Below are 27,435 nucleotides of genomic sequence, written 5' to 3'. Positions count from 1 at the left end.
AGCTCTAATTGTTGGGACAATTTTTCTTACATTGAGCCTGAATTGACTTCTTGACAACTTTTTCCCATTATAGATCAGGAAAAAGTTAATCTTTCTTATTGACAGGCCTATGAATACACAAAAATATCTAACCCGTCCCCCTTATGTCTCATCTTCAAGCTAAACTTTCTGTGTCCTTCAACCAAATCTCATCTGGCATAATCCCAAGACCCATCATTACCCTTCTAGTGCTCATCACATTTTCCAGTTTGCTAAAGACCTTCCTAAAGTGAAGCAGAATAGATGACAGTAATCCAGATTGTGGTTTGATCAGAGCAGATTACAAGGGGATATTAACCTCCTGCACATTGTACCTCCGTTAATTTAACCTATGATAACATTAGCTTTTTAGCAGCTGGGTCATTGACTTATTTTGAATTTATATTCTATAAAATCCTTAGATTTTCTTTTTCACACAAATTGTTATCCAGTCACACCACCCCAGTCTTTTATTTGTACAGATGCTTTTTAAAAACCAAGTATTAGTTTAATTGGTTTAATCCCTATTAAATTTCATTTTGCTAGAATCTTAATCTAGTAAACATTTCCTGTTCTAGCTTGGGATTTGTTTAAATCCTGGCTCCCATCTCTTGCCCTTCCAGTTTTGTGTCATTTGCCAGTTTTTGAATTATGCCATCTATGCCTTCATACCTGTTACAGATAAAAATGTTGAATAGAGGAGAACTAAGAAAAGAACCCTGGGAGCATCCAGTGTTATAAGTTGTGATCTACCTATTAGTATTTACTCTTTGGGCCTGATCATAGAACCATTTCTGAATCTACCTAAAAAATATTGTAGTTTAGTCCATATTTCTCCTCGTCCATAGGATAGTAACACAGGCAGACTTTGCATACAGAAATTTCGGCAAGATGTCAATGTCTTTGTCATTCCTCTGAACTACCAATATAATTATCCTGTTAAAAAGGGAATTGAGATTAGTTTGGCATAAACTGTTCTTGATGAACCCATGCTACTTCTACCGGGGAAGTCAGCCCAGGAGGGATGTGTATCTCCCAATGGTGAAATTCTTTTTTTTTTTAATTTATTTTTAGTTTTCACCATTCACTTTTATAAAATTTTGAGTTCTATATCCCCCCGTTCCGCTCTCCCTTCCCCATGACAGCATGTAATCTGATAAAGGCTATACATGTACAATCATATTAAACATATTTCCACATTAGTCATTTTGTAAAGAATAATTAGAACCAAAGGGAAAAACCACAAGAAAGAAAAAAAAACAAACAGAAAAAAGTGAAAATAGTATGCTGAGATCTGCATTCAAACTCTGTAGTTAAAAATTTCTCTGGATGTGGATAGCATTTTCCATCTTTAGTCTTGGAATTGTCTTAGATCATTGCATTGCTCAGAAGAGCTAAGTCTATCAAAGTTGGTCATTGAACAGTGTTGTGGTTACTGTGTACAATATTTCCTGCTTCTGCTCCCTTCACTTTGTATGAGTTCATGTCTTTCCAGGTTTTTCTGAAATCTGCTTGTGCACAATTTCTTATGGAACGATAGTATTCCATTACATTCATATGCTACAACTTGGTCAGCCATTCCCCAATTGCTGGGCATCCCCTCAATTTCCAATTCTTTGCTACCACAAAAAGAACTGCTATAAATATTTTTGTACATGCAGGTCCTTTCTCCATTTCCCATCTCTTTGGGATACAGACCTAGAATTGATTTTGGTGGATCAAAGGGTAGGTACAGTTTTATAGCCCTTTGGGCATCATTCCAAATTGTTCTCCTGAATGGTTAGATTAGTTCACAACTCCACCAATGCATTAGTGTTCCAATTTTCCTGTATCTTCTGCAACATTTATTATTTTCCTGTTTTGTCGTGTTAGCCAATCTGCTGGATGTGATGTGGTATCTCAGAGTTGTTTTAATGTACATTTCTCTGATTAGTAATGATTTAGAGCATTTTTTCCTATGACTACAGATAGCTTTAATTTCTTCATCTGAAAACTCCCTGTTCATATCCTTTGACCATTTATCAGTTGGGGAATGACTTGTATTCTTATAAGTTTTACTCAGTTCTCTACATATTTTAGAAAGGAGGTCTTTATCAGAGATGCTGGCTGTAAAAATTGTTTCCCAGCTTTCTGCTTCTCTTCTAATCTTGATCGCATTGGTTTTGTTTCTGCAAAACCTTTTTAATGTAATGTAATCAAAATTATCCATTTTGCATTTCATAGTGTTTTCTATCTCTTATTTGGTCATAAATTCTTCTGTTCTCCATAGATCTGACAGGTAAACTATTCCTTGCTCTCTTAGTTTGCTTATAGTATCAGCCTTTATGTCTAAATCATGTGCCCATTTTGACTTTATCATATATATAAATATGAAAGTTGGATATAAAAGTTGATCTATGCCTAGTTTCTGCCATACAATTTTCTAGTTTTCCCAGCAGTTTTTGTCAAAGAGTGAATTCTTATCCCAGAAGTTGGAGTCTTTGGGTTTATCAAACAGTAGATTACTGTGGTCATTGACTACTGTGTCTTGTGTACCTGACCTATTCTACTGATCCACCATTCTATTTCTTAGCAGTACTAAGTAGTTTTGGTGATTGCTGCTTTATAATACAGTTTTAGATCTGGTACAGCTAGGCCACCTTCCCTTGCATTTCTTTTCATTAATTCCCTTGATATTCTGGACCTTTTGTTCTTCCAGATGAATTTTGTTATTATTTTTCCTAGTTCTTTAAAATAATTTTTTGGTAGTTAGATTGGTATGGCATTGAATAAGTAAATTAATTTAGGTAGAATTGTCATTTTTATTATATTAGCTCGGCCTACGCCTAAGCAACTGATATTTTTCCAGTTATTTAGAGCTGACTTTATTTGTATGAAAAGTGTTTTGTAATTGTGTTCATATAGTTCCTAGGTTTGTCTTGGCAGGTACACTCCCAAATATTTCATATTGTCTACTGTTGCTTTAAATGGAATTTCTCTTTCTATCTCTTGCTGTTGGACTTTGTCAGTAATATATAGAAATGCTGATGATTTATGTGGATTTATTTTATATCTTGCAACTTTGCTAAAGTTGTTAATTTCAAGTAGTTTTTTAGTTGATTCTCTAGGATTCTTTAAATATACCATCATATCATCTGCAAAGAGTAATAGCTCAGTTTCTTCTTTGCCTATTCTAATTCTTTCAATTTGTTTCTTTTATTGCTAACGCTAACTTTTCTAGTACAATATTGAATAACAGTGGTGATAATGGACATCCTTGTTTCACCCCCAGTCTTATGGGAAAGGCTTCTAGCTTATCCCCATTGCTTGCTGATGCTTGCTGATGGTTTTAGATAGATGCTACTTATCATTTTTAAGGAAAACTCTGTTGATTACTATGCTCTCTACTGTTTTTAATAGGATTTGTGTTGTATTTTGTCAAAAGCTTTTTCTGCATCTATTGAGATAATCATATGATTTCTGTTAATTTTGTTATTGATGTGGCCAGTTATGCTAATAGTTTTCCTAATGTTGAACAAGATCTGCATTCCTGGTATAAATCCCACTGGGTCATAGTGTATTAGTCTCATGATAAGTTTCTGTAATCTCTTATTTAACATTTTTGCATCTGTATTCATCAGGGAAATTGGTGTATAATTTTATTTCTCTGTTTTTGCTCTTCCTGGTTTAGGCATCAGTGCCATATTTGTATCATAAAATGAATTTGGCAGGACTCCTTCATCTGTTTTCCCAAATAGTTTATATAGTATTGGGATTAACTGTTCCTTAAATATTTGGTAGAATTCACTTGCAAATCCATCTGGCCCAGGAGATTTTTTCTTAGGGAGTTCATTGATGGCTTGTTCAGCTTGTTTTTCTGAAATAGGGTTATTTAAATATTTTATTTCCTCTTTTGTTAATCTGGGCAATTTGTATTTTTGTACATTTTACTTAGATTGTCAGTTTTATTGGTATACAGTTGGGAAAAATAGCTCCGAATTATTGTTTTAATTTCCTCTTCATTGGTGGTAAATTTACCCTTTTCATTTTTTTTTTACTGGTAATTTGGTTTTCTTTTTTTAAATAAAATTAACCAAAGGTCTATCTATTTTATTGTTTTTTTTAAACCAGCTCTTAGTTTTATTTATTAGTTTGATAGTTTTCTTAATTTCAATTTTATTAATCTCTCCTTTGATTTTCAGAATTTCTAGTTTGGTATTTAATTGGAGGTTTTTAATTTATTCTTTTTCTAGCCTTTTTAGTGGCATAATTCATTGATCTCCTGTATCTCTATTTTATACATGTAAGCATTTAGAGATATAAAATTTCCCCTAAGAACTGCCTTGGTTGCATCCCATAAGTTTTGGTATGTTGTCTCATTATTGTCATTCTCTTGGATGAAGGTATTGTTTCTGTGATTTGTTGTTTGGCCCACTCATTCTTTAGGATTAGATTATTTAGTTTCCAATTAATTTTTAATCTATCTTTCCATGGCCCTTTATTACATGTAATTTTTATTGCATCATAGCCTGAGAAGGATGCACTTAATATTTCTGCCTTTCTGCATTGGATTGTGAGGTTTTTATACCCTAATATATGGTCAGTTTTTGTATAGATCCCATGTACTGCAGAGAAAAAGGTATATTCCTTTCTATCCCCATTCACTTTTCTTCAGAGGTCTACCATATCTAACTTTTCTAAAAGTCTGTTCACCTCCTTAACTTCTTGTTTATTTTGTGGTTTATCTAGTTCTGAGAGGGGAGGCTGAGGTCCCCTACTAGTAGTTTTGCTGTCTATTTCATCCTGTAACTCCCTGAACTTCTCTAAGAATTTGGATGCTATACCATTTGGTGTATATATGTTTAGTAATGATATTACTTCATTGTCTATGGTGCCTTTTAGCAGGATGTAGTTTCCTTCCTTATCTCTTTTGATAAGAACTATTTTTGCTTTTGCTTTGTCTGAGGTCAGGATTGCTACCCTTGCTTTTTTTACTTCAGCTGAAGCATAATATATTCTGTTCCAGCCTTTTACCTTTATTCTGTGTGTATCTTTCTGCTTCAAATGTGTTTCTTGTAAACAATATATTGTGGGATTATAGTTTTTAATCCACTCTGCTATCCACTTCCGTTTTATGGGAGAGTTTATCCTGTTCACATTCACAGTTATGATTACTATCTTTGCCTTACTCTCTATCCTATTTTTCCCGGTTTATGTTTTTCTCCTTTCTCTCTCTCCTTCCTCGCTAGTGTTTTGCTTCTGACCACTGCCTCCCTCAACCTGCCCTCCTTTCTATCTGCCCTTTCCCTTTTCTTCCCCTTTTCCCCTCCTACTTCTTCCCTTCCTTCTTCCCTCCCTTCTATCCATTTCCTTCCTTTTCTTATTTTCTTATTAATTTATTTGTTTTCAGTTTTCAACATTCACTTCCACAAGATTTAGAGTTCCAGATTTGCTCCCCATCTCCTCCCTCCCTCTACCCCAAGATGGCATGCATTCTGAATACCACTTCCCCTGTCTGCCCTCCCCTCCCCCCCGCCACCTTCTCTTATCCCCTTCCCCTTCTATTTTCCTGTAGGGCAGGATAGATTTCTATACCCCATTGCCTGTGTATCTTATTTCCCAGTTGCATGTGAAAACAATTTTTAACATTTGTTTTTAAAACTTTGGGTTCCAAATTTTCTCCTTTCCTCCCTCCCCACCCACTCTCATTGAGAAGGCAAGCAACTCGATACAGGTTATACGCATGTAGTCATGCAAAACACTTCCATGGTAGTCATGTTGTGAAAAACTAACTATATTTCCCTTCCTCCTATCCCGCCACCCATTTATTCCATTCTCTCTTTTGACTCTGTCCCTTCTTAGAAATGTTTGCTTCTGATTATCCCCTCCCCCAATCTGCCCTCCCCTCTGTCATCCTCCTGCTCTCTTATCCCCTTCCCCCCATTTTCCTGTAGAGTAAGATAGATTTCCATACCAAATTGAATGTGTATGTTATTCCCTCCTTAAGCCAAATTCGATGAGAATAAGATTCACTCATTCCCTCTCACCTTCCCCCCTTTCCCCTCCACTGTAAAAACCTTCTCTTGTCTGTTTTATGTGAGATAATTTACCCCATTCTACCTCTCCCTTTCTCCTTCTCCCAGTATAGTCTTCTTTCACCACTTAATTTTATTCTCCAAATATCACCCCTTCATCTTCAGCTCACTCTGTGCCCTCTATCTATATCTATTTATCGGTCTGTCTGTGTATCTGTCTATATATCTACATATAATTTTTTTTCCCTCAAACTACCCTAATACTGACAAAGGTCTCATGAGTTACAAATATCATCTTTCCATGCATACTTCCCTCCTTTTCTTTCCCCTATTCCCTCCTACTTCCTATAGGGTAAGTTAGATTTCTGTATCTAAGTGTATATGTTATTCCAATTTCTTTGAGCCAAATCCAGTGAGACTCAGATTCAAACAATGCTCATCTCCCTCCCTTCTTTCCCTCTACTGTAATAGTTATTTGCGCCTCTTCATGTGATGTAATTTACCCTTTTCTGCCTCCTCCTTTCCTCTTCTCCGTGTACAATCCCTTTTTTTCACCTCAACTTATACCCATGCCCTCCATCTATGTATACCCTTGCAAATGTTGCAGTAAAGATGTAGGGGTGTAAATAGTTTAATCTTATTAAACATCATGGCTTTTTTTTATTTCTTGTTTACCTTTTTGTGCTTCTCTTGAGTCTTGTATTTGAAGATTGAATTTTCTGTTCAGCTCTGGTTTTTTCTTCAAGAAAGTTTGGAAGTTCCTTATTTCATTGAATGTCCATCTCCTCCCCTTAAAGATTATGTGAAATTTTGCTGGGTAGTTGATTCTTGGTTGTAATACAAAGTCCTTTGCCTTCTGAAATATCATATTCCAAGCCCTCTGATCCTTTAAAATGTAGAAGCTACTAGGTCCTGAGTAATCTTGACTGTGGTTCCATGATGTTTAAATTGTTTCTTTCTGGCTGCTTGCAGTATTTTTTCCTTGACCTCATAATTTTGGAATTTGGCTACAGTATTCCTTGGGGTCTTCATTTTTGGATCTCTTTCAGGAGGTAATCTTTTATTTTGTATTTTATTTTATTTATTTTTGGTGCGACAATTGTGGTTAAGTGACTTGCCTAGGGTCACACAGCTAGTGAGTGTTATGTGTCTGATGCTGGATTTGAACTCAGGTCTTCCAGGCTCCAGAGTCAGCGCTGTATCCACTGAGCCACCTAGTTGCCCCCTGGTGGATTCTTTTTTCAATGGTATTTTATCCTCTGGTTCAGGGCAGTTTTCCTTCATAATTTCTTGAGAGATGCTGCCATGCTTTTTTTGATCACATCTTTCAGGTAGACCAATGATTCTTACATTGTCTCTTCTGGATTTATTTTCCAGGTCAATTGCTTTTCCAATGAGGTACTTTATATTTTCTTTTCTTTTTTTTTTCTCTTTGGTTATTCTAAATATTTTAATAAGAGTTCTCTGCAAGGCATTTAAAACACCAGTTTGTGAAGATAAACTCTGATAAACCTACAGAATTTAGGGAGACACGGCTTGATTTGGGGCAGTTTCTGAGAGTCCACTGTTTTCTGATTAGCCTTGTGCTGCTCTATAATCTTGTATTTCTCTTTTTCTGTGTCAAAAGTCTCCTTGTTGTCTAGGTTTATGGAGTCTCTTCTTCTTTAAGTAAGCATCAGTAAGATGATTTGGAATTTTTGATTTGGAATTTTCTCACCAGAAAGGTTAACCCTGGTAGAGGTGGCAATGACAGATTTTTGATGGATCCTTCTCAGAGGAACACGACTGATGGCCACAAGTCCAGTCACCAGTAGCAAGCCACTAGCCAGCTGCTTCAGGGAAACCACGCCCTTGCCCCATGGCAGCCAGTGAGCATGATCAGAACCATGCCTGGGGTGATGCTAGCTTGAGGTTTCCTCACGTGCTGGCTGAAGGGCTTTTTAGCATGACTTAGCAGCTTTCTAGGCATATACTCAGTAGGGTAATACCTAGGCATTTTGTGTATCTTTGCAATATGGGTTCCTCCACTCTTACCACCACCAATTGGCTTTGAGATAGTAGCAGGCACATTCTCTTTTTCCTTTCAATCTGGGTTTTTGGTGCAGCGTATTTTCACTTGTACGTGACTCTCCAGGATTATATTGCAGACCTCAAAAAGTTTCTACCGATCCCTTGGGCCAGGACTGGGTTCCAACTGCAATGCTTTCGAGGTTTTTTCACTACCTTTTCAGCCACCTCTTCCTTTTTGTTCTCCTTTTTTTCCTTTCTGATCTTCTCTTCCTTTGGGGTTTTTTTTGTCTGCCATCTTGAGAGAAGGGAAAGAGAATTGGTATTTTACATTTTCTTCTATCTTTCATTCCTTTGATTTTGTTTTACTGATTCTTAATGTCTCAGAGTCATTAGCTTCCACTTGCCCAATTCTAATTTTTAAGGAATTGTTTTCTTCAGTTAGCTTTTGTATCTCCTTTTCCATTTGGCCAGTTCTGCTTTTTAAGGAGCTCTTCTCTTCAGTGAGTTTTTGTGCTTCTTTTTCCATTTGAACAATTCTACTTTTAAAGGAGTTTTTCTCCTCAGTGAATTTTTGTACTCCCTTTTGCATTTGACCAATTCTTCTAAAAGGAATTGTTTTCTTCGGTCAATTTTTGTCCTTCCTTTTCCAAACTGTTGACTCTCTTGCATATCTCATTTCTTTTCCCAGTTTTTCTTCTATCTCTCTTATTTGACTTTTAAAATCTTTCCTGAGCTCTTCTAAGAAGGCTTTTTGGGCTTGAGACCAATTCAAATTCCTCTTTGAGGTTTCGGACATAGGTATATTGACAGTGTTGTCCTCTTCTGAGTTTGTGTTTTGAACTTCCCTGTCCCCATAAAAAGAGTCTTCAGTGTGCTTTTTTGCTTTTTTTGCTCATGGTGTTTGCCTTTTTCCTGGCTTTTAAAGTTGAGCTCTGCTTCAGGGGCACTGTCCCAAGCTTCTTGTTCTGGGGGCCAGGGACCTGGGCACTGGCTTTGTGTGCTGAGGCCTCAAGTGCTGGCAGCTGGAGGCTGTAGGGGTCTGGCAGCTTATGGGTCCTAATGGTGGTGTCTGGCATGTGCTGAGGCCAGGTTGGGTTTTTCTGCATTTTCCCAGGGCTACACTGAAGCATATGGAGATCTGGCCACTGGAGGACACCTGCCCGCTCTGGGCTGCGTGTATACAGGTCCAGCAGCAGGGGGATGATTGCCTACTCAGGGCTGCCCCGGTACACATGGTGGTTCTCTGGGCTGGATGGAGACTGCTGGTTCCCCTGACTCTGCTAGGGCATGCAAGGTGGGAGGTGGGGTCTTAGTGTTGGTGTTTGTCTTCTCCACCACCCTCAGGATCTCTTGCTGCTTTGCTGAGGTGGGGCTTGTTGCTGGCTTGCTGGGACGCTTCCTGTCCTGGAATGTGCTCCCCTTTTACCCAAGTGAAACGGACCTTTCTTACCAATCCTCCAAGTTTCCTGGGTTAAAAGACTGCTTCACCTCCTCTTCTGGCTGGCTCTGCTGTTCCAGGATTTTTCCCGGGGTGCTATTTTCTGTTTTTTTCAGAAGTCAATAAAGGAGAATGATAGCAACTTATTGCTTACTCCACCATCTTGACTCCCAGAAGTCAATTCAACAGTGAAATTTTAAAGATATAAACTCTAACAATTCTTATGAGGAAGAAAAAACAGGGGTTGTATGGAGACTGATGTGGATGCACACAGGGAATTCACCAACCAACTTATTTATTAAAAAAAATGTATAGAAGATGGAAGCAAGGGCAGGTAATAGAGGACTGTTACAGAATTATAGAATATTACTATAAGAATAGTCTCAGAAATGCTAGAGCTCAGAATGAGTTGAGGCTATCAAGGAGAACAACAAAAAAAGGTTTTTGAAAACATTTTTAATTTTTAAAAAAATTTGAACAGAGAGAAAGTGGAGTTCTTATTTTGCTTCTGTTTTCTATGCCAAGTACAGTGAACTTTGGATTGGAAAAGACAACAAAAAAGATTAATGGGGAATTGGTACACAAGATAAGTAAGTAGATATTAGAGAGCCCTTAGATACCCATAGAATTCAGATCCCTTTGTCCAGATGAACTTTGTTTTTTGGTACTGAAAGAAATGAAGAATATGATTGCTGAACTGATCAGTGATGTTTGAAAGATGGAGAAAAAGACAAAAAGACATAATTTTCAAAACAAGGAAGAAAATAGTCTGCAAACTATAAAGAAGTGAGCTCGATTTATCTCATTCTCACCCCACTTTTCAACCTTTTGCTTAGGAATGGTAATTGCATCTACTCTGAGCTGAGTACTAGGGCACGTTGCCATTACTACTATGAAGAATGTGGTTATCTTTTCCTTGTAGAATCCCTGTGATTTAAATCTAGGCTGCCTAGGTGAAAACTTCCCCTGGTACTACTCCCAAAACCTTACCCATCCACGTCAATACTACCTCTCCTAATTTTCTTTCTCAGTCTGCCTTCCCTCACTCATTGTACCTTGTTGGAAAGCTTATTGTATTATTAACCAACTACTTTTTATGTTAAACCTCTTCCTCTGTCTTGTCTTCCTAGTATCACAGAAGCCTAGCCCTATCCAGAAGACAGCCCCTGACCACTGTCTTGAGTTATTGGATATACTTTCTCTTGTGTCACTTGACGTACTGGACCAGGAGGAGGAGTAGATATGCTTCTTGCTCCTTATTACTCCTTCGAATTGCTCTTAACTACCACCATCACTCAGCAATCTCTCCTTCATGTAGGTCACCATATCCAGATCCTGATTGCTGTTACATATCAGCCCTAGGTCATTCTCATTTCTCAGTGAGTTTGATACCTAACTCATTGCCTTCCTGTACTTTGGAACCATTTTATTCTTACCCATACATGTTGTTATCTCCTCAGAAACACCTTTGCATCCTAGTTCATCAACATGTTCAACTCCTATTATCTGCACATTCCCTGCACTTCAGACACCCACAACAATAACCGTACACACCCTTGATCTCATCATTTCTACACGTGTACTACTTCCACAATCCATAACTGTGAATTTCCTTTTTTTGACCATAAACCATCCTGCCACTTCTCCCTATATACCAGACTCTTGCTCCTGTCTCACAGTAACCTTCAGTCATTTCACCCTTCCCTGCTTTCCTTGGCCATCACTCATTCTCAGGCTTTTCTTCCCTTCTTTGAAATATTGATTCTGCAGTTCAACTTTATGCCATCTTATACTGTCTAAATCTTTGTCATCTGTTTTTATCACTGTTTGTCACTTTCTAAACCCCAACCCCGAGTTGCCTTTTTTGCTTCTGTTTGAATACTGCTAAATGCTGCTGGAGAAAGTCTTATTAGCCATGTTGAGGATCTGCTACAAATTTATCCTGCTTCAGATACTTAACAGTTGTGTGATCCTGGGTTTAACCTCTCTTGGTCTCCATTTCATCATCTTTTAAAATGGGGATGATACTAGCAGTTATCTCACAGGTTTGTTATAAGGATTAAGTGAAGTAATGTATGTAAAACACTTAAATATTAAAGAGCTCTGTTAAGTGGTGTTGTTAATAGAGAGGAGTCAGATTTGAGAGACATTGTGGAAGTTGAAACAACTTTGGTAACTCATTGGATAAGGTGGAGTAGATTGAGGAGTTAAGGATAACATACCCAGGATACAAATCTGGGAAACTTGCAGAATGGTGGTGCATTTTTTAGAAATAAGAGAAATCTGGAAGAGGGAGTAGGTTTTGAGGGAAAGATAACATGTTCTGATTTGGACATGTTGAATCTGATATGCCTAAGAGGTATTTTTGATGCAGGAATGAAGCTCAGGGGAGGTGTATGTAGGGCTGGATACATAGATCTGTGAGACATAAAGTTCCTCCCCTTCCCCCTCTTCAAGTAGAAGCTTGATATAGATATAGGATATTTCTGTATCCTATACCTGTCCTGTATACCTGACCATCTGCTATGTGTATTGTAGTAAGCATTTCTTTATGGGTTAGAAAAGATGGCTGCTGAAATTCCTTCCTTTTTAAAAATTCTATGATTCTGTGGTTAATATTTCTCTTTCTAAATACTTAATAACCATTCTTTTAACAAAACGTTCTTTAGTTTTGCTGAGAATCAAAGCCAACCTCATTGACTAATTGATTGTAGAGTCATCCCATTTCCCTTAGGTCCCAGGTTAAAGAAAAGCTTGAGCGAAGGAGCAGAGCCAAGGTTTTTTTCAGACAGTGAAGAGTTGTCCAGTTTGGTTAAAATATAGACTATAGGGTGTAGTAAGAAACAAGGGAAGCCCAAAAGGTAGGTTTGGGCTAGAATAGATTATGAAGAGCCAAGAAACGCTACAGGATGTTTGTGTTACAACATGAAGGAAATCAATCTTGTTAGCTTTTTCTCTGCTTTAACTCTGTTTTTTTTACTCCTCTTTTCTTTCTATGATTTGAGTACCGTTGTAACAGTTTTAGCCATATGTGATTTCTATTAACTCTTTAGGCAGAAATACTATGCTTATTATCCTTTCATAGAAAATTACACATAAGAGAAAATTCCTACATCTTTATAAACAATCGACAGTTCTACCAGGCATCAGGTACCTTAGAAAAACTCATTGTAATAAGTGATATTTTAAAATTTTTAGTTATGTTTTTGGTTAGTTATTTTTAGTTTCCTCAGGATTTCACTTTGGAGAAGTCAGTAAAAACAGAGTTCATGGAAGAGGTCTCATAAATGCTTTTTCTCCCTATAACATAGATGTTACTTTTATAACTCCTTTTTAGCTTTTTTTCATACTCTAGTTGATACTATTTCTTTTGTACTTGATAGCCATTTTCTTTATTCTCTTATATCCTCAGCTTGCTCTTCTTATGCTTTTTTTTTCTCCTTTTCTCTCATTTCTTATGCCAGAGGTGTCAAACTTGAAGTCCTGCAAAACTCTCAAGTGAGGATGGGAACCAGATTAAAATGTAGAATGAGAAACATTTAACAAAATTGATGAAAATACAGTACAGCATAGGTAATGTTAATTTATGGTTTTCTAAATCAGTATGCAGCCAGGAATCCATTTGTATTTGAGTTTGACCCCACTGATATATACACACCCTTAGAATATTGAATCTCTACTATTTCCTTTTATTCCCTATTCTCTGGCACCTTTTGAAATAGTGTGAATATTTTCAACTATGAAAATATCCCATATCTGCACTAGAATGATATTTTTAATAAGTTGGAGGAATTATTAAAGGGTCTAGAGGTACCTGGTTTAAATCTAAATGAGCAGTCTGAAGGGTGGAGCCAAGATGGCAGAGTAGAGGCAACAACCCTGCCAACTGGGAACTCTCTTGATATTCCCCTCCAAACGGTTTTAATATAAGACATTAAATCAAATCCTGGAGTGGCATAGCCAACAGAGAGTCAGAATTAGACATTTTTCCGGTCTAAGACAATTTAGGATGTCAGCAGAAGAGGTCTGTGACACCAGGGTGGGGCAGGGGGGTAGGCCCAGAGTTCACATGGTGGTAGCACCAGTGGTGGACCTTGGAGGCAGTGACTGCGGTCCAGAGTTCTCAGCCTAGAGACAGTAAGGGGATCAGACAACAGGTCAGAAAGAGATTACAGGAACTTTTTGCTAGCATTGTGCACAAGACTTGGTGCTCTTTGGCAACTTCATGGCCCATATGCAATTCTGGATCACAATTCCAGGGCAGAGAAGAGTATTAGTGCTTGTGGCTTCAGGGGAGCAGAGACCCTGGTCCCAGTTCCAGGGCCCTGAGGAGTGCTAGTGCTTGTGGCTGCAGGAGTACAGGGGCACAACTTTAACATAAAGTTCAAAGTCAAGAAATAGGCCAGGAAAAAAAGCAAGCAACAAAAAAAGAACCTGACTATGAAAAACTACTGTGGTGACAGGGAAGATCAAGACACAAATTCAGAAGACAACAAGGTGAAACAGCTGCAAACAAAGCCAGTGATGTAAGAAAATTATGAAATGAGAGTTAACAGCTTGGTAAAAGAGGCACAAACAATACTGAAGAAAATAGAATCTCAAAAACAGGATTGGCCATTTCAAATAGAACAAGAACAAAAATTCACTGAAGAAAAGAGCTTAAAAACAAGAATTGGGCAAGTGGAAGTTAATGATTGTATGAGACATTCAAATACAAGACTCAAGAGAAGCATAAAAAGGTAAATAGGAAAGAGATCATAAGGAATTTAATAAGGTAAAGCAATTTACATTCCTATATGAGAACTTTATCCTTATTAGGGTAGTTTGAAGGAGTCCACATAGAGGGCATGGGTGTTAGTCAATCCAATTGGGATGTTCTCAAAAAAAGTGAAGGGATGAAAATGAGGGATTCACTGGGAGAAGGGGAAAGGGAGAGGAAGAATGGAGAAAATGATCTCACATAAAAAGTACACAAGGAAGAGCTTTTATAGGTGAGGGCATAATTGGGAATGGGGGGCAACACTTGAACTTCACTTGGATAGGAATTGGTTGAAAGAGGGAAGAATTTATATACACACTCAATTGGGAATAGAAATCTATGTTGCCCAACAGGGAAGTAGGGAAGGGGATGAGAGGAAGGGGAATGGTAATAAAAGGGAGGATGGATTGAAGAAGGCAGTAGTCAGAAACAGAACACACTTTTGAGAAGGGATAAAGTAAAAACAGAGAAGTATAAATAGAATAGGTTGGGAAGAAATACACAATTAGTAATCATAATTGTGTGAATGGGATGAACTCATGTATAAAATGGAAGTGAATAATAGAATGGCTTAGAAACTATAATCGAAACATAGTTGAAACAAGGACACACTCACGAAGTTAAAAAAAGAGCCTGGAGTAGAATTTGTTAGGCTTCTGCTGAAATAAAGAAAAAAGCAGGGTAGCAATCATGATCTCAGACAAAGCAAAAGCAAAAATAGACCTACTTAAAAGAATAATCAGGGAAACTACACATTGATAAAAGTACATAGACAATGAAGTAATATCAATAGCAAATGTGTGTGTGTGTGTGTGTGTGTCTGTGTGTCTGTGTGTGTGTACCAAAATGACAGAGCATCTAAATTAAGAGAAAAGTTAAAAAAAGTTACAGGAGGAAATAGTAAAACTGTACTATTTAGGAACCTCAATGTTCCTTTCTCAGAACTAGATAAATCTAACAAATAAATGAGAAAGAAGTTAAGGAGATAAATAGAATTTTAGAAAAGCTGGATATGATAGATCTCTGGAGAAAATTGAGTATGAATAGAAAGGAATATGTTTTTTCTCAGCTGTACATGGCACCTTCACAAAAACTGAGTATGTATTAGGGCATAAAAATCTCACAAATGCAGAAAAGCAGAAATATTAAATGCATTCTCTTTAGACCATAATGTAATAAAAATTACATTTAGTAAAGGGCCTTGGAAGCATAGGTTAAAAATTAAGTGAAAAAACAACTCTGAGTTACTACCTCAGATTGGCTAACGTGATAGAAAAGGAAAATGATAAATATTGGAGGGGATACAGAAAAATTGAGACACTAATGAACTGTTGGTAGAGTTGATCCAATCATTCTGAAGAACAGTTTGGAACTATGCCCACAGGGCTATATAACTGTGCATACCCTTTGACCCAGTTATACTACTAAATCTGTATACCAAAGATTAAAGAAAGGGAGGGAGAGCGGGAAATGATCTATTTGTACAAAAATATTTATATCAACTCTTTATGATGGCAAAGAGTTGGAAATTGAGAAAATGTCCATCAATTGGAGAATGGCTGAACAAGTTGTTGTATGTAATTGTAATGGAATACTATAGTACTATAAGAAATGATGAGCACACTGATCTCAGAAAAACCTGGAAAGACTTACATGAACTGATGCAAAGTGAAGTGAGCGGAATATTGTGTGATGATCAACTGTGAATGACTTAGTTTTTTTCAGCAGTGCAATGATCCACAACAATTCCAAAGGACTCATGGTGAAAAATGCTATCAACCTCCAGAGAAAGAACTGATGGAGTCTGAATACAGATCAAAGCATACTATTTTTCACTTTCTTTAGTTTTTTCACACTTTTTTGGTTTTCTTTCACAACATGACTAATATGGAAATTTGTTTTGCATGATTGCACATGTATAACCTGTATCAAATTGCTTACCACCTCAGGGAGGGGACAGAGGAAGGGAGAAAATTTGGAACTTAAAATTTTTTAAAATGAATTTTTAAAATGAATTTTGTTTTGATGAATTAGGTTGTGATACCTAAGCTTGGGAGAGTAAAAACATGAAAAAAAATAATTGTAGGCCTATTTCCTTAACAAATATCAATGTAAAAATTTTAGATAAAACACTAGCAAGGAAATGACAGCAATATTTTTAAAAGATCATACATTCTGATGTATGATGTATGGTGATCATACATTCTGATGTATGAGGTATGGTGATCATGATCACCATATGGGAAAAATAAAATATTACTCAGAAAAATTAATTGGATAGTAAATCTAATCCTAAAGATTAAAAACAATAAAATAAACAAACTATTGGCTATTTTGAATTAAAAAAAAGAAGAAAACTAGGTTTACCAGTATAAAAAATTGAAAATTGAATGTACCACTAATGAAGCTTAAATTAGAACAATCATTAAGGTTATTTTGCCCAATTATATGCCAATAAAACTGATTAAGTGAAATGGATGAATATTTACAAAACTATAAATTTTCCAGATTAACAGAAGAAGAAATAGAATACTTAAATAACCCTGTTTTAGGAATGGAAGTTGAACAAGCCATAAATGAGCTCACCAAGGAAAAAAAATCCTTAGGACCAGATGAATTTACATATGAATTTTACCAAACATTTAAAGAACGATTAATTCCAATAATATATAAACTATTTGAAAAAAATAAGTAAAGAAGGAGTTCTACCAAATTCCTTGTGTGATAGAAATATTGTTTTGATACCTAAGCCAGGTAGAGCAAAAACATGAAAAAAAAAACTGTAGGCCAATTTCCTTAATAAATATCAATGTAAAAATTTTAAATAAAATACTAGCAAGGAAATGACAGCAATATATTAAAAAGATCTTACATTCTGACCAAGTGGGATTTATACCTGGAATGCAGAGCTAGTTCAGTATTAATGTAATTGACTAGATTGATAACAAAAACAATAAAAATCGTATTATCTCAATAAATGCAGAAGAATCTTTGTACAAAAATACAACACCCATTCCTATTAAAAATACTAGAAAGCATAGGAATCAATGGAGCTTTTCTTAAAATGATAAGTAGTATCTCTCTAAAATCAAGAGCAAGCAATCTGTAAGTGAGTATAAACAGGGAGCCTTCCCAGTAAGATCAGGGGTAAAGCAAGGCTGTTCATTATCATCACCGTTATTCAGTATTACATTAAAAATGCTAGCTGCAGCAATAAGACAAGAAAGAAATTGAAGAAGTAAGAATAGGCAATGAGGAAACAAAACTAACACTCTTTGCAGATGATGTGATGGTATATATTCAGAGAATCCTAGAGAATCAACCAAAATATAGCTGAAGCAATTAACAATTTTAGTGAAGTTTCAGGATATAAAATACCTTCATATAAATCATCAATATTTCTCTATTATCAATAAAACCCAGCAGGAAGAGATAGAGAAATTCCATTTAAAATAACTACAGACTACATAAAGTACTTGGGAGTCTACCTACCAAGACAAACCCAGGAACTCTATGAACACAATTATAAAACATTTCACACAAAGATATATCTAAACAACCGAGGAAGCATTAATTGATCATAGGTGGGCTGAACTAATAAAATAAAAATGACAATTTTATCTAAATTTGTTTACTTATTCAGAGCCATACCAATCAAACTATCAAAGAATTATTTCATAGATAACAAAAAAAAAATTCATCCTCGATGAGCAAAAGATCAAGAATATCAAGAGAACCAATGGGGGGGGGGGGGCACAGCCCTGAAGGAAGGTGGCCTAGTGGTACCAGATTTTAGACTATATTTCAAAGCAGTAATCATCAAAACAATCTGGTATTGGCTAAGAAATAGAGTGATAGATCAGTGGAATACTTTAGGTACATTTCCTATATAGTAATATAGTAATCTAGTTTTGATAAATCCAAAGATCCAAGCTTTTGGGGGAAGAATTCACTATTTGAAAAAAATTACTGGGAAGACTGGAAAACAGTTTAGCAGAAATAGGCATAGACTAACATCTTACCTCATATACCAAAATAAGGGCAAATTGGGTACATAATTTAGACATAAAAAGTGATACAAGCAAATTAGGGGAACATAGAAAATTTTACCTTTCAGATCTATGGATAAAGGAAGAGTTAATGACCAAACAAAAGTATGGTCATGGGAAGTATAATGGATAATTTTGATTATGTGAAAATAAAAAGGTTTTGCACAAACACAATCAGTGCAGCCAAAATTAAGAGAAAAGCAGGAAATTGGTAAATAACTTTAACAGCAAGTTTCTCTAATAAAGGCCTCATATTTCAAATATATAGGGAACTGAGTCAAATTTATAAAAATAATTATTCCTCAATTGATAAATGGCCAAAGAATATGAATAGGCAGTTTTCAGAAGAAGAAATAAAAGTTATCTATGGTTATATACAAAAGTCCTCTAAATCACAATTGATTAGAGAAATGCAATTAAAACACCTTTGAGTTCCCACCTGATGCCTTTCACATTGGTTAACATGACACAAAAGGAAAATGACAAATGCTGGAGGGGATGTAGAAAAACAGGGACACTAATATACTGTTGGTGGAGTTGTGAACTGGTCCAACAATTCTAGGGAACAATTTGGAACTATGCATTTAGGAATGGAAGTTGAACAAGCCATAAATGAGCTCACCAAGGAAAAAAAATCCAACTCCACCAACTATGCAAAACTGTGCATATCCTTTGACCCAGCAATACCACTACTAAATCTGTTATTCCAAAGAGATCAGATAAAAAGGAAAAGGATTCATGTACAAAAATACTTACACCAGCTCTTTTTGTGGTGTCAAAGAATTGGAAATTGAAGGGATGCCTATCAATTAAGGAATGGCTGGACAAGTTATGCTATGTGATTGTGATGGAATACTATTGTGCTATAAGAAATGATGAGCAGGATGGCTTCAGAAAAACCTGGGAAGACTTTTATGAACTGATGCAGAGTGAAGTGAGCACAACCAGGAGATCATTGTACACAGTAATAGCAATATTATAATGATCAACTGTGAAAGACTTAGCTACTCTGATCAATACTGTGATCCAAGATAATTACAAAGGATTCATGATGAAAAATGCTATCCACATCTAAAGAGAAAACTTGTGAACTCTGCAAATTGAAGTAGTTTTCACTTTTTTAATATTTCTTGCTTTTTTTTTTGCAACATGCAATTTGCAGTTGCTAATATAGAAATATTTTTCATGATTTCACATGTGTAATTGATATATCACTTGCTTTTTCAATGGTTGAGGGGGGCTGGATGGAAGGAGATAATTTGGAACTCAGAATTTAAAAAAAAAAAGCTAAAAGTAAGTAAATAAAAAATTTGGAAAAAATCTCAATAAGCCCTTGAATTTGGTCAAGCATCTTGGGGTAGTAGTAAAAGCATCCTGACTTTGCCCCATCGTAGCAAGACACTCTACCTTTCTAGGCCTCTGTTACCTAAGCTGTAAAATTAGGGGGTTGGATTATGTAATCTTTAAAGTAACATGACTATAGAAGGTATCTTAAAAATTTATGAGTTCTTAGATGGGGAAGGTGGTGAATCTGAAATCAAAGCATATTTTGGGGGCTAACTTTTTTTTATGGGACTAACTTTTGAACAGCATATTCTTCAACTAAGATTAGGACTTTTGGGAATTTGTAGCTATTTTACATAATGTCTTTAAATATATACAGGAGAAGATGGCCGATCCTTGGCAAGAATGCATGGATTATGCAATAACCCTAGCAAGAAAAGCCGGAGAGGTAAATTGGGTCACATATACATGGATGGGTACACAATTTATGTTGCTATTTTAAATGAGACTTTTTAAAAAGTTAGTGAAGCTCACTTTTCTTTTGGCTAAATATCACTTGAATTCAAAGAAATAAATGTTCCACCTCCTGGATTAAAAAACTACTACTACAATATGAAAAGATGACAGAGCTGAGTCTGACAAAGGACTCAGTTTTAGAAATTCATGAATTTATGATTATTGTATCTTAGAAAGAGTCTGGATGATATGATTTTCTAGTTCAATTCTACTAATTAGCCATGTGCCTTGGTAAATTACTCTTTTCTCTGGACCTCAGTTTCATCATCTATAAAATGATCAGCTCATCTATAAGGTTCTTCCAGCTGTAACTTTCTTTCCTTGATCTCTGAAGGCTAATTTTATGTAAATTAAAGGTTGATGGCTGTGGGTATTGTTGAGTACTACTTTCATGTTTTATACCATTTGTGTTTTTTTCTGGTTTTAAGTTGTTCATCTCTTTTCCATGTGTTCACTAAAAACAATCTCTTTAGGTGATTCGGGAAGCTTTAAAAAATGAGGTGGCTGTCATGATGAAGAGTTCTCCAGCAGATCTGGTTACAGCCACTGACCAGAAAGTTGAAAAAATGATGCTTTCTGCCATAAAGGAGAGGTTTCCTTCTCACAGGTATTTCTTCAATTTCAAGTATAGAATACAGAGTATAAATAATGCAGAAATAGAAACAGGTGGAGGCATAATTAAATTCCTTGGAACTTTTTTGAGTTGTTTTGTGTAGACCTCTGGTGAGGAAGTTCTTTATGCCAGTGCAGGTTGGAAGCTATTTTGCCACTTAAGCTCTTAGAGTGTTGCTTTCATTATTGAGTGGTTAAATGACCTACCCAGGGCCACACAGCTAGTGTGTGGGAGAGGTGGGATTTGAACCCAGGTCATCTTGATTTATAGGCCAGCTTTCTATCTTTTAGGGTATGTGGCCTCTCCTTCGAAATTTTGCTATTATATTATTTGTGGTGTAACATAATTTAGTATGAGACCAGTCTGTCTATCCTTGACCCATGAAAGAAACTGGAAGGGTAATGTGGACAAATGAAAGCTTTTGTGGAGGGCAGGGGGAAAGAACATGACAACTCAAATACATTATACAGGCTGAAAAGCACCCAGGAGAGAGGGAGAAGTTGAAGCTACTAGGGAGGAGGGAGATGAGTTTCAAATCAAGGCAGGAAGACTTTCATGTTGCAGGTAGAAGGAATTGCCTTTATGTGGGAGAGAAAGCCTTGGTTTCCTTTACCAGTATCCACTCGTAGCTGAGATCACAACCTTTTTGCATGAACAAAAACTATACCCTTAGCTATCAATTAGCAGACATTTATTAAGTATCTGTTGTGTTCCAGGCAGTGCTGTGCTCTGGGGATACCAGTACAAAGAGGGAAACAATTCTAGTAGAAGCTGGAAAGAAGAGCTTAGAAAAAGGATCATGGAGTTAGAGCTGGAAGAGACCTGAGAGGCCTCTGGTTTAACTCCCTCTTTTTTTTTTTTTTTTTTTTTTTAAATTAGGCAGTTGGGGTTAAGTGACTTGCCCAGGGTCGCACAGCTAGTAAGTGTGAAGTGTTTGGTCTGAGGCTGCATTTGAACTCAGGTCCTCCTGACTTCAGGGCCCATGCTCTATCCACTGCGCCACCTAGCTGCCCCCAACTCCCTCATTTTAAAGATGAGGAAACTTGCAGGCAAAGATAAAGTGACTTGCCAAGGATAATTATATTAAGTAGCTACAGAAATCTGTCCCTAGATTTCTCGGAGCATCTTGACTGAATCTTTCCTTTGCATTTATCTAAGTCTCCCCCCTTTTATTAGATGTTGGTCTCAAGTGTTACATCCTTTCCTTGTGTCACTGCGAGGTAACCCTGCGCCAGGCAGTAAATGTTGCTGAATTGAACTGAAGTAGAAGAAGAAGTTTTATAAAAGGACAGAGACACCACTGATGAGGGCACACAGTTGTTTACTTAAGATGCCTCCTTATTTTAGACTGATCCAGGCCGGGTGTCATGCGCACAGTGCCTTGAGTGAATGGTTTGATTTCAGGCTGATTCTTGTCCCTGTATTTTTGATGTTCTTCATGTTTTCTTCTTTGTATCTGATGCGCTTTTTAGCTCCTTGAACTCTGACTCACCTTAACTTTGCATTTATATTGAGCCCTGCTGTCTGTGTAAGAACTTGGACCAGCACAGAGTCAGATCTATATTCTTGCAGATCTTCCAGAAATAAAGAGGAGTAATAGCAGAAGAGTGTGCAGGCAGAAAGAGTGCTGGATATGGGGTTAGAGGAATTGGGTTCAAAATCCCTGCCTGGCTACTATAACCTGTTTGACACTAGGCAAGTCCTCTCTCAGGCCTTCATTTATTCATTTGTAAAATTAGACATTGAACTAGGTGCCAATTCTAAGTCTGTGATGTAAGTTTGTGAGATTTTGTGAGTAGACTGCTGAGTTTGTGAAATATGTTTAGGAAAATGAAAGTAAAATGAACTTGATAACATTTGATATTCTTATCCTTTAGTTTCATTGGTGAGGAATCAGTGGCTGCTGGGGAATACAGTGTCTTGACTGATAATCCCACATGGATAATTGATCCTATTGATGGAACTACTAACTTTGTTCATAGGTATGTACCACTCCAATAATACTGTTATCAATAAAATGCAAATTTTTGCCATGTTTTGTGATAGTCAAATTAATTAATCAGTATAAATGGCTTTGTAAGCATAGGTTTTATATAATATCAGCTATTTATTTGTCATTGTTATTAACAATTTTTTGTGTTGTATGCTGTTGGGGTTTTTGTTTTGGAATTCTAAAATTTTTAACATTCCACCATTTAGAAAAATGATTGTCCTGTTTAAGCTTCTTCAAAAAATAGCCAACTTTTACAAAAGAATGTTTAACATTGTTGTTTTTAATAAATACTATTTAATTTTCTCAATCAATTCTCAATCAGGAATGTAGTTATTAGCATTATAAAGCTGTTGTATATGTCACCAAATTGTCCCCTGGCTGTCCCAGATTGTGTCTTGGAACCAAATGAAAATTTAAATATGGAACAGCATGGCCTCCCAAAGTTTCAGTGTGTGCTGACAGATTAGGGGGTTAAAATGCATATGGGGAAGAGGGTAGTCAGAATAGACAGAATCTGGAAAGAATAGGGAGCTAGTACAGTTCAAAAGGAAGAGTAAATAGAAGAAGGGATTTCAGGGAAATATTACTAATTATTAGATAATTATTTTTAGATAATATTAAGATAATTGTAAGAATTATTATTAATGAGAATCAACCTTATTTTCCTTAAATGAGTAGATTTTTTTTTTTTAATCAGTGCGGGGGTAGGGGGGGCGTGGGGTGGGAAAGAGCTCGGGGAATCAAGAGACCTGGGTTAAATCTTTCTTCTGACAGTTATTACCTTTGTGACTTGGGCAAGTAACTTAGCTTCTATGGGCCTTAGTTTTCTCATCTGTAAAATGAGAAGTTGGACTTGATGGCCTTTTGAGGTCCATGAGGTCCATTGTAGTTGTAGATCTATGAACTTTGTCACTGTCTCTCATCTCTGTCTCTACATGCACATGCATATACTTGGCAAACAGTGGCTGTCTGGAGTCTATATAAAACTGTAAAATATTAACGCTTCTTATGGTTTAGGATATGTATGGAATTGAAGAACCTGGGTTCACGTCCTGGCCCTTTCATTTACTACCTATGTATGTGACCTTTGGCACGTCACTTCCATCTCCTTGGGTCTCAGTTTCCTCATCTATAAAAAGCAAGCCTTAGACAAGGAGACTTCTGTTGTTCCTTCCGGCCCTAAATATATGAACAATAAATAGCCTCAAAGGAGAATGTGTTTCTTAGACCTGTTTCCAATGCTCGGTGATACCCATGGCCCGGCATGTGCTGGAGCCAGCTTCTCTTGATTTTTGAGAGCCAATTACTATGTTTTCAGTGTGAGCATTTACACCTCAGAAATTGGCAAATGCTGCAGATCTAGGCTTAAGTTTCATTGATAGACTTAAGGAAGCAATGGAGAAAATGTCAATATTCAGATTATACTTAAAAGTATGTCATGAACTTCCCCCGATCCCCTACAAGGGCTCGTTATTAAAGATTTACCAGCACAGCTCTGCCAGTATCCTCCTTCCTTCTTTGTTGACCTCCTTTCAGGCATGAACTCAGTACTTTTCACATTTAATCCAGTTCTAATCTTTAAAGTGCTCTTGAATATTTTCCTGATCTTTTCTCTCTTCTGAGATAGCAGTTGATATCTACATGTTATTATTGTTGTGCTTCTATAGTTAAGACTTTTTTTTGGCCTGGTCCTCTGATTTCATCAGTGCAGGGCTTTCTGGTATGGCAACTCTCTTCAGTGATACAAGTCAATGATTTGTCTGATATTTAGTCTCAGAGAATTTCCTGGGGGTCCTGAGAGGTTAAATGAGTTGCCCTTGGTTACATAGATATGTGCCAGAAATAGGATTGGAATCCAGTTCTTCCTGACTCTTGTAGATAAGATGAATGTGGAATGCTGAATAGCCAGTTCTGATTTTTGTTACAACTCCTCCCAGAAGTGGCATTTTGGTTCAGCAAAGTCAGCAGCAGTTTGTTCAACAAAGTTCAGTGTTAATCCTATATCTGAGTTGTGTTAAATACCTGGTATTGAGTAGTAGCATTGAGGCTTTGCTGGAATGTAAAGAAGTCTTTTGTTTTGAGTTGTAAAATTACAAAAAACTAGTCATTTTACCCTCCTAATAGTTTAAAGTGATTCTGAAACAGTTGTAGTGGCAATGTATGTGTCAACTTGTTCAAGTCAAGTCAGCGGCGTTTATTAAGTGTCTGCTATGTGCCAGGTACTGTGCTAAGAACTGAAGATACAAAGAAAGGCAAAAATAGTTCCTGTTTTCAAGGAGCTCACAGACTAATGAGGGAAACAACATGCAAACAGTTATGTACAAATGATATATACAGAATAAATTGGGAGAAGGCATTAAGATTAAGGAGGACTGGAAAAGGCTTCTTGCAGAAGGCAGAACTTTAGTTGAGTCCTGAAGGAAGCCAGGGATGCCAGGAGGCATGGATGAAGAGGGAAAGCATTCTAGGTATGGGAGACAGCCAGTAAAAATTCCCAGAATCAGGAAATGGAGACTGGTGTCACTGGATTGCAGAGCATAGTGTTGGGGGACAGGGTAGGGAGTAAGGTCTAAGAAGACTGGAAATGTGGGTGCCATATTCTAAAGGTCTTTGCTGCTGCTGTTTGTTCTTCGTTGTCAAAGAGGACTATATGTCTTTAAAAACCAAACAGAGGATTTTATATTTGATCCTAGAGATAATGGAGAGCCACAGGAATTTATTGAATAGAGGAATATCATAGTCAGACCTGCACTTTGGGATGATCAGTTTGACAGCTGACTGGAAGAGGAACTGGTTTGGGGAGAGATGAGGTAGGGAGACCAATTAGCAGGCTATTGCAAATAGTTCAGATGTGAGGCGATGAGAGCCTGTACCAACGTGATGGCAGTGTCAGAAGAGAGAAGGGAGTACACACCAAAGATATTACAAATGTTAAAGGCATTTATTAAGCCTTTAGGACTTAATAGGACAAGATTTGGCAACTGATGGGATATAGGATGAGAGAGTGAGAAGTTGAGGGTGACCTCTAGGTTGTCAGCTTGGGTGACTGAGAGGATGATGGTACCCTTGACAATAATAGGAAAGTTGGGAAGAGGGGAGGGTTTGGAGGGAAAGATCAGTTCAGTTTTGGACATGTAGAGTTCAGGATGTCTATGAATAGACATCCAGTTCAAAATGTCTACTAGGCAATTGGAGATGTGAACCTGGAGGTTAGTAGAAAGGTTAAGGCTGGACACATAGATCTGAGAATCATCTTCACAGAGACAATAATTGAGTCCATTGGTGTTGATGAGCTCACTGAGTGAAACAGTACATACAGAGAAGAGGGACAGGCTTTATGTCTCCTTTATTTACCATGTACCCTGGGGGATACCAAGCCTTATCAGATGCAACCATAGGCCAGCTCTTGCATCTTGCCTTTATAAAGGGCATACTTCCATACCATACGTACATTTCACTACGGAAAGCTTTTAATCTGTTGTTTCTTTAATGATGTAAATGTTATCACCCACCAAATTGAGAATTGTCCTGATAATAAAAGTGGAATGCTACTAGTATTAAAATTATAGTTCCATAAGGAAAGAAAGCAGAGTCTGGTTATAGAGCCAAAAAATCATTTATTATTTTTAAAAATATATTTTATTGATAACAGTTTACCCTTTCATCTCTGTCATTCTGGGGGAATTCCCTTTTCCCCCCATCTACAACCTGAATTCTCATAACAAAGGAAAACAGTTAAGTAAAAATATCAGTAGTCAACAGTCAGTCAACTAGCATTTATTAAGCTTTTACCATGTGGCTAGCATGGCGCTAAATGATAAAGATACAAGTACTTATAGAAAGAAATACAGTCCCTACCTTCAAGGAGCTTACATTCTAATGAGGGAATAAGCATAAAAGGACTCCAAGAGGAAGAGAGGAGGGGCAGGGAGAGAAAAGTACTCCCAGTCAGAGGTAGAGGCACTAGGGTGGAGGTATTTCTAATGTGTGGATTCTAGGATTGTAGTGAGGCCTCAGGATGAAGTGTTGAGGCTTGGTAGAAGAAGTCCCACCTGACCCTGTATATAATATTGTCCCCTGGTGATTCTCTGCCTCTCTGCTGTGAGGAAAGAGGTATTTTTCATTACCTGTTCTCCTAAACCATTGTTGTTGTTTTTTCGTTATTATTCAATAAACATTTATTAAGCACTTACTAAATGTCAGGCACTCAGCTAAGCACTGGATGCAAAAAGAGGCAAAAGATAGTTCTTTCCTTCAAGAAGCTTATAAGTTAATGGGAGAGACAACAAGGATACAAATATATATATATAAAGCAAGCTAAATAGGAAATAGTTAAAAGAGGAAGGCACTGGAATTGAGAGGTATTAGGGACTTCCTGTAGAAGGAGGAATTTTAGCTGGTAAGGAAGGAAAGGAGATCAGTAGTTAGAGAGGAGGAGGGAGAGCATTCCAGGCATGGGGGAGGGGGGCAGCCAGAGAAAATGCTTGGAGTCAAGAGATAAAATGTCTTTGTGCAGGGGTGGGAAACCTGTAGCCTCGAGGCCACATGTGGCCTTCTAGGTCCTTGGGTGCAGCCTTTTCACTGAGTCCAAGTTTTACAGAACACTTCCTTTTATTAAGGGGATTTGTTCTGTGAAGTTTGGATTCACTCAGAGGGCTGCATTTGAGGACCTAGAGGGCCACATGTGGCCTCAAGGCCAAACGTTCCCCACCCCTGTCTTTGTGGAATACCCAGGAGGTCA

General features: G+C 37.0%; 1 protein-coding gene across 3 annotated transcripts in view; it reads left to right on the top strand.

The window, feature by feature from the left end:
* Positions 1 to 27,435, top strand: part of LOC114054302 (inositol monophosphatase 1) — a 45,423-nt gene that overhangs the window by 5,312 nt on the left and 12,676 nt on the right. For 2 of the 3 annotated variants that reach the window (XM_027877511.1, XM_027877509.1), the window contains exons 2-4: positions 19,952 to 20,020; positions 20,562 to 20,695; positions 22,579 to 22,683. In XM_027877511.1, the coding sequence (XP_027733312.1) occupies positions 19,958 to 20,020; positions 20,562 to 20,695; positions 22,579 to 22,683 (302 nt within the window). In that variant the 5' untranslated portion in view covers positions 19,952 to 19,957. Of the gene's footprint in view, positions 1 to 12,944; positions 13,054 to 19,951; positions 20,021 to 20,561; positions 20,696 to 22,578; positions 22,684 to 27,435 lie in introns of all 3 variants that reach the window. The other variant, XM_027877510.1, reaches the window with a different exon arrangement.

Source organism: Vombatus ursinus, unplaced genomic scaffold (assembly GCF_900497805.2).
Source record: "Vombatus ursinus unplaced genomic scaffold, bare-nosed wombat genome assembly UNPS02014812.1, whole genome shotgun sequence".
NCBI lineage: Eukaryota > Metazoa > Chordata > Mammalia > Diprotodontia > Vombatidae > Vombatus > Vombatus ursinus.
Note: the sequence above shows the minus strand (reverse complement) of the source record. Positions and strands in the feature narration are given on the sequence as shown.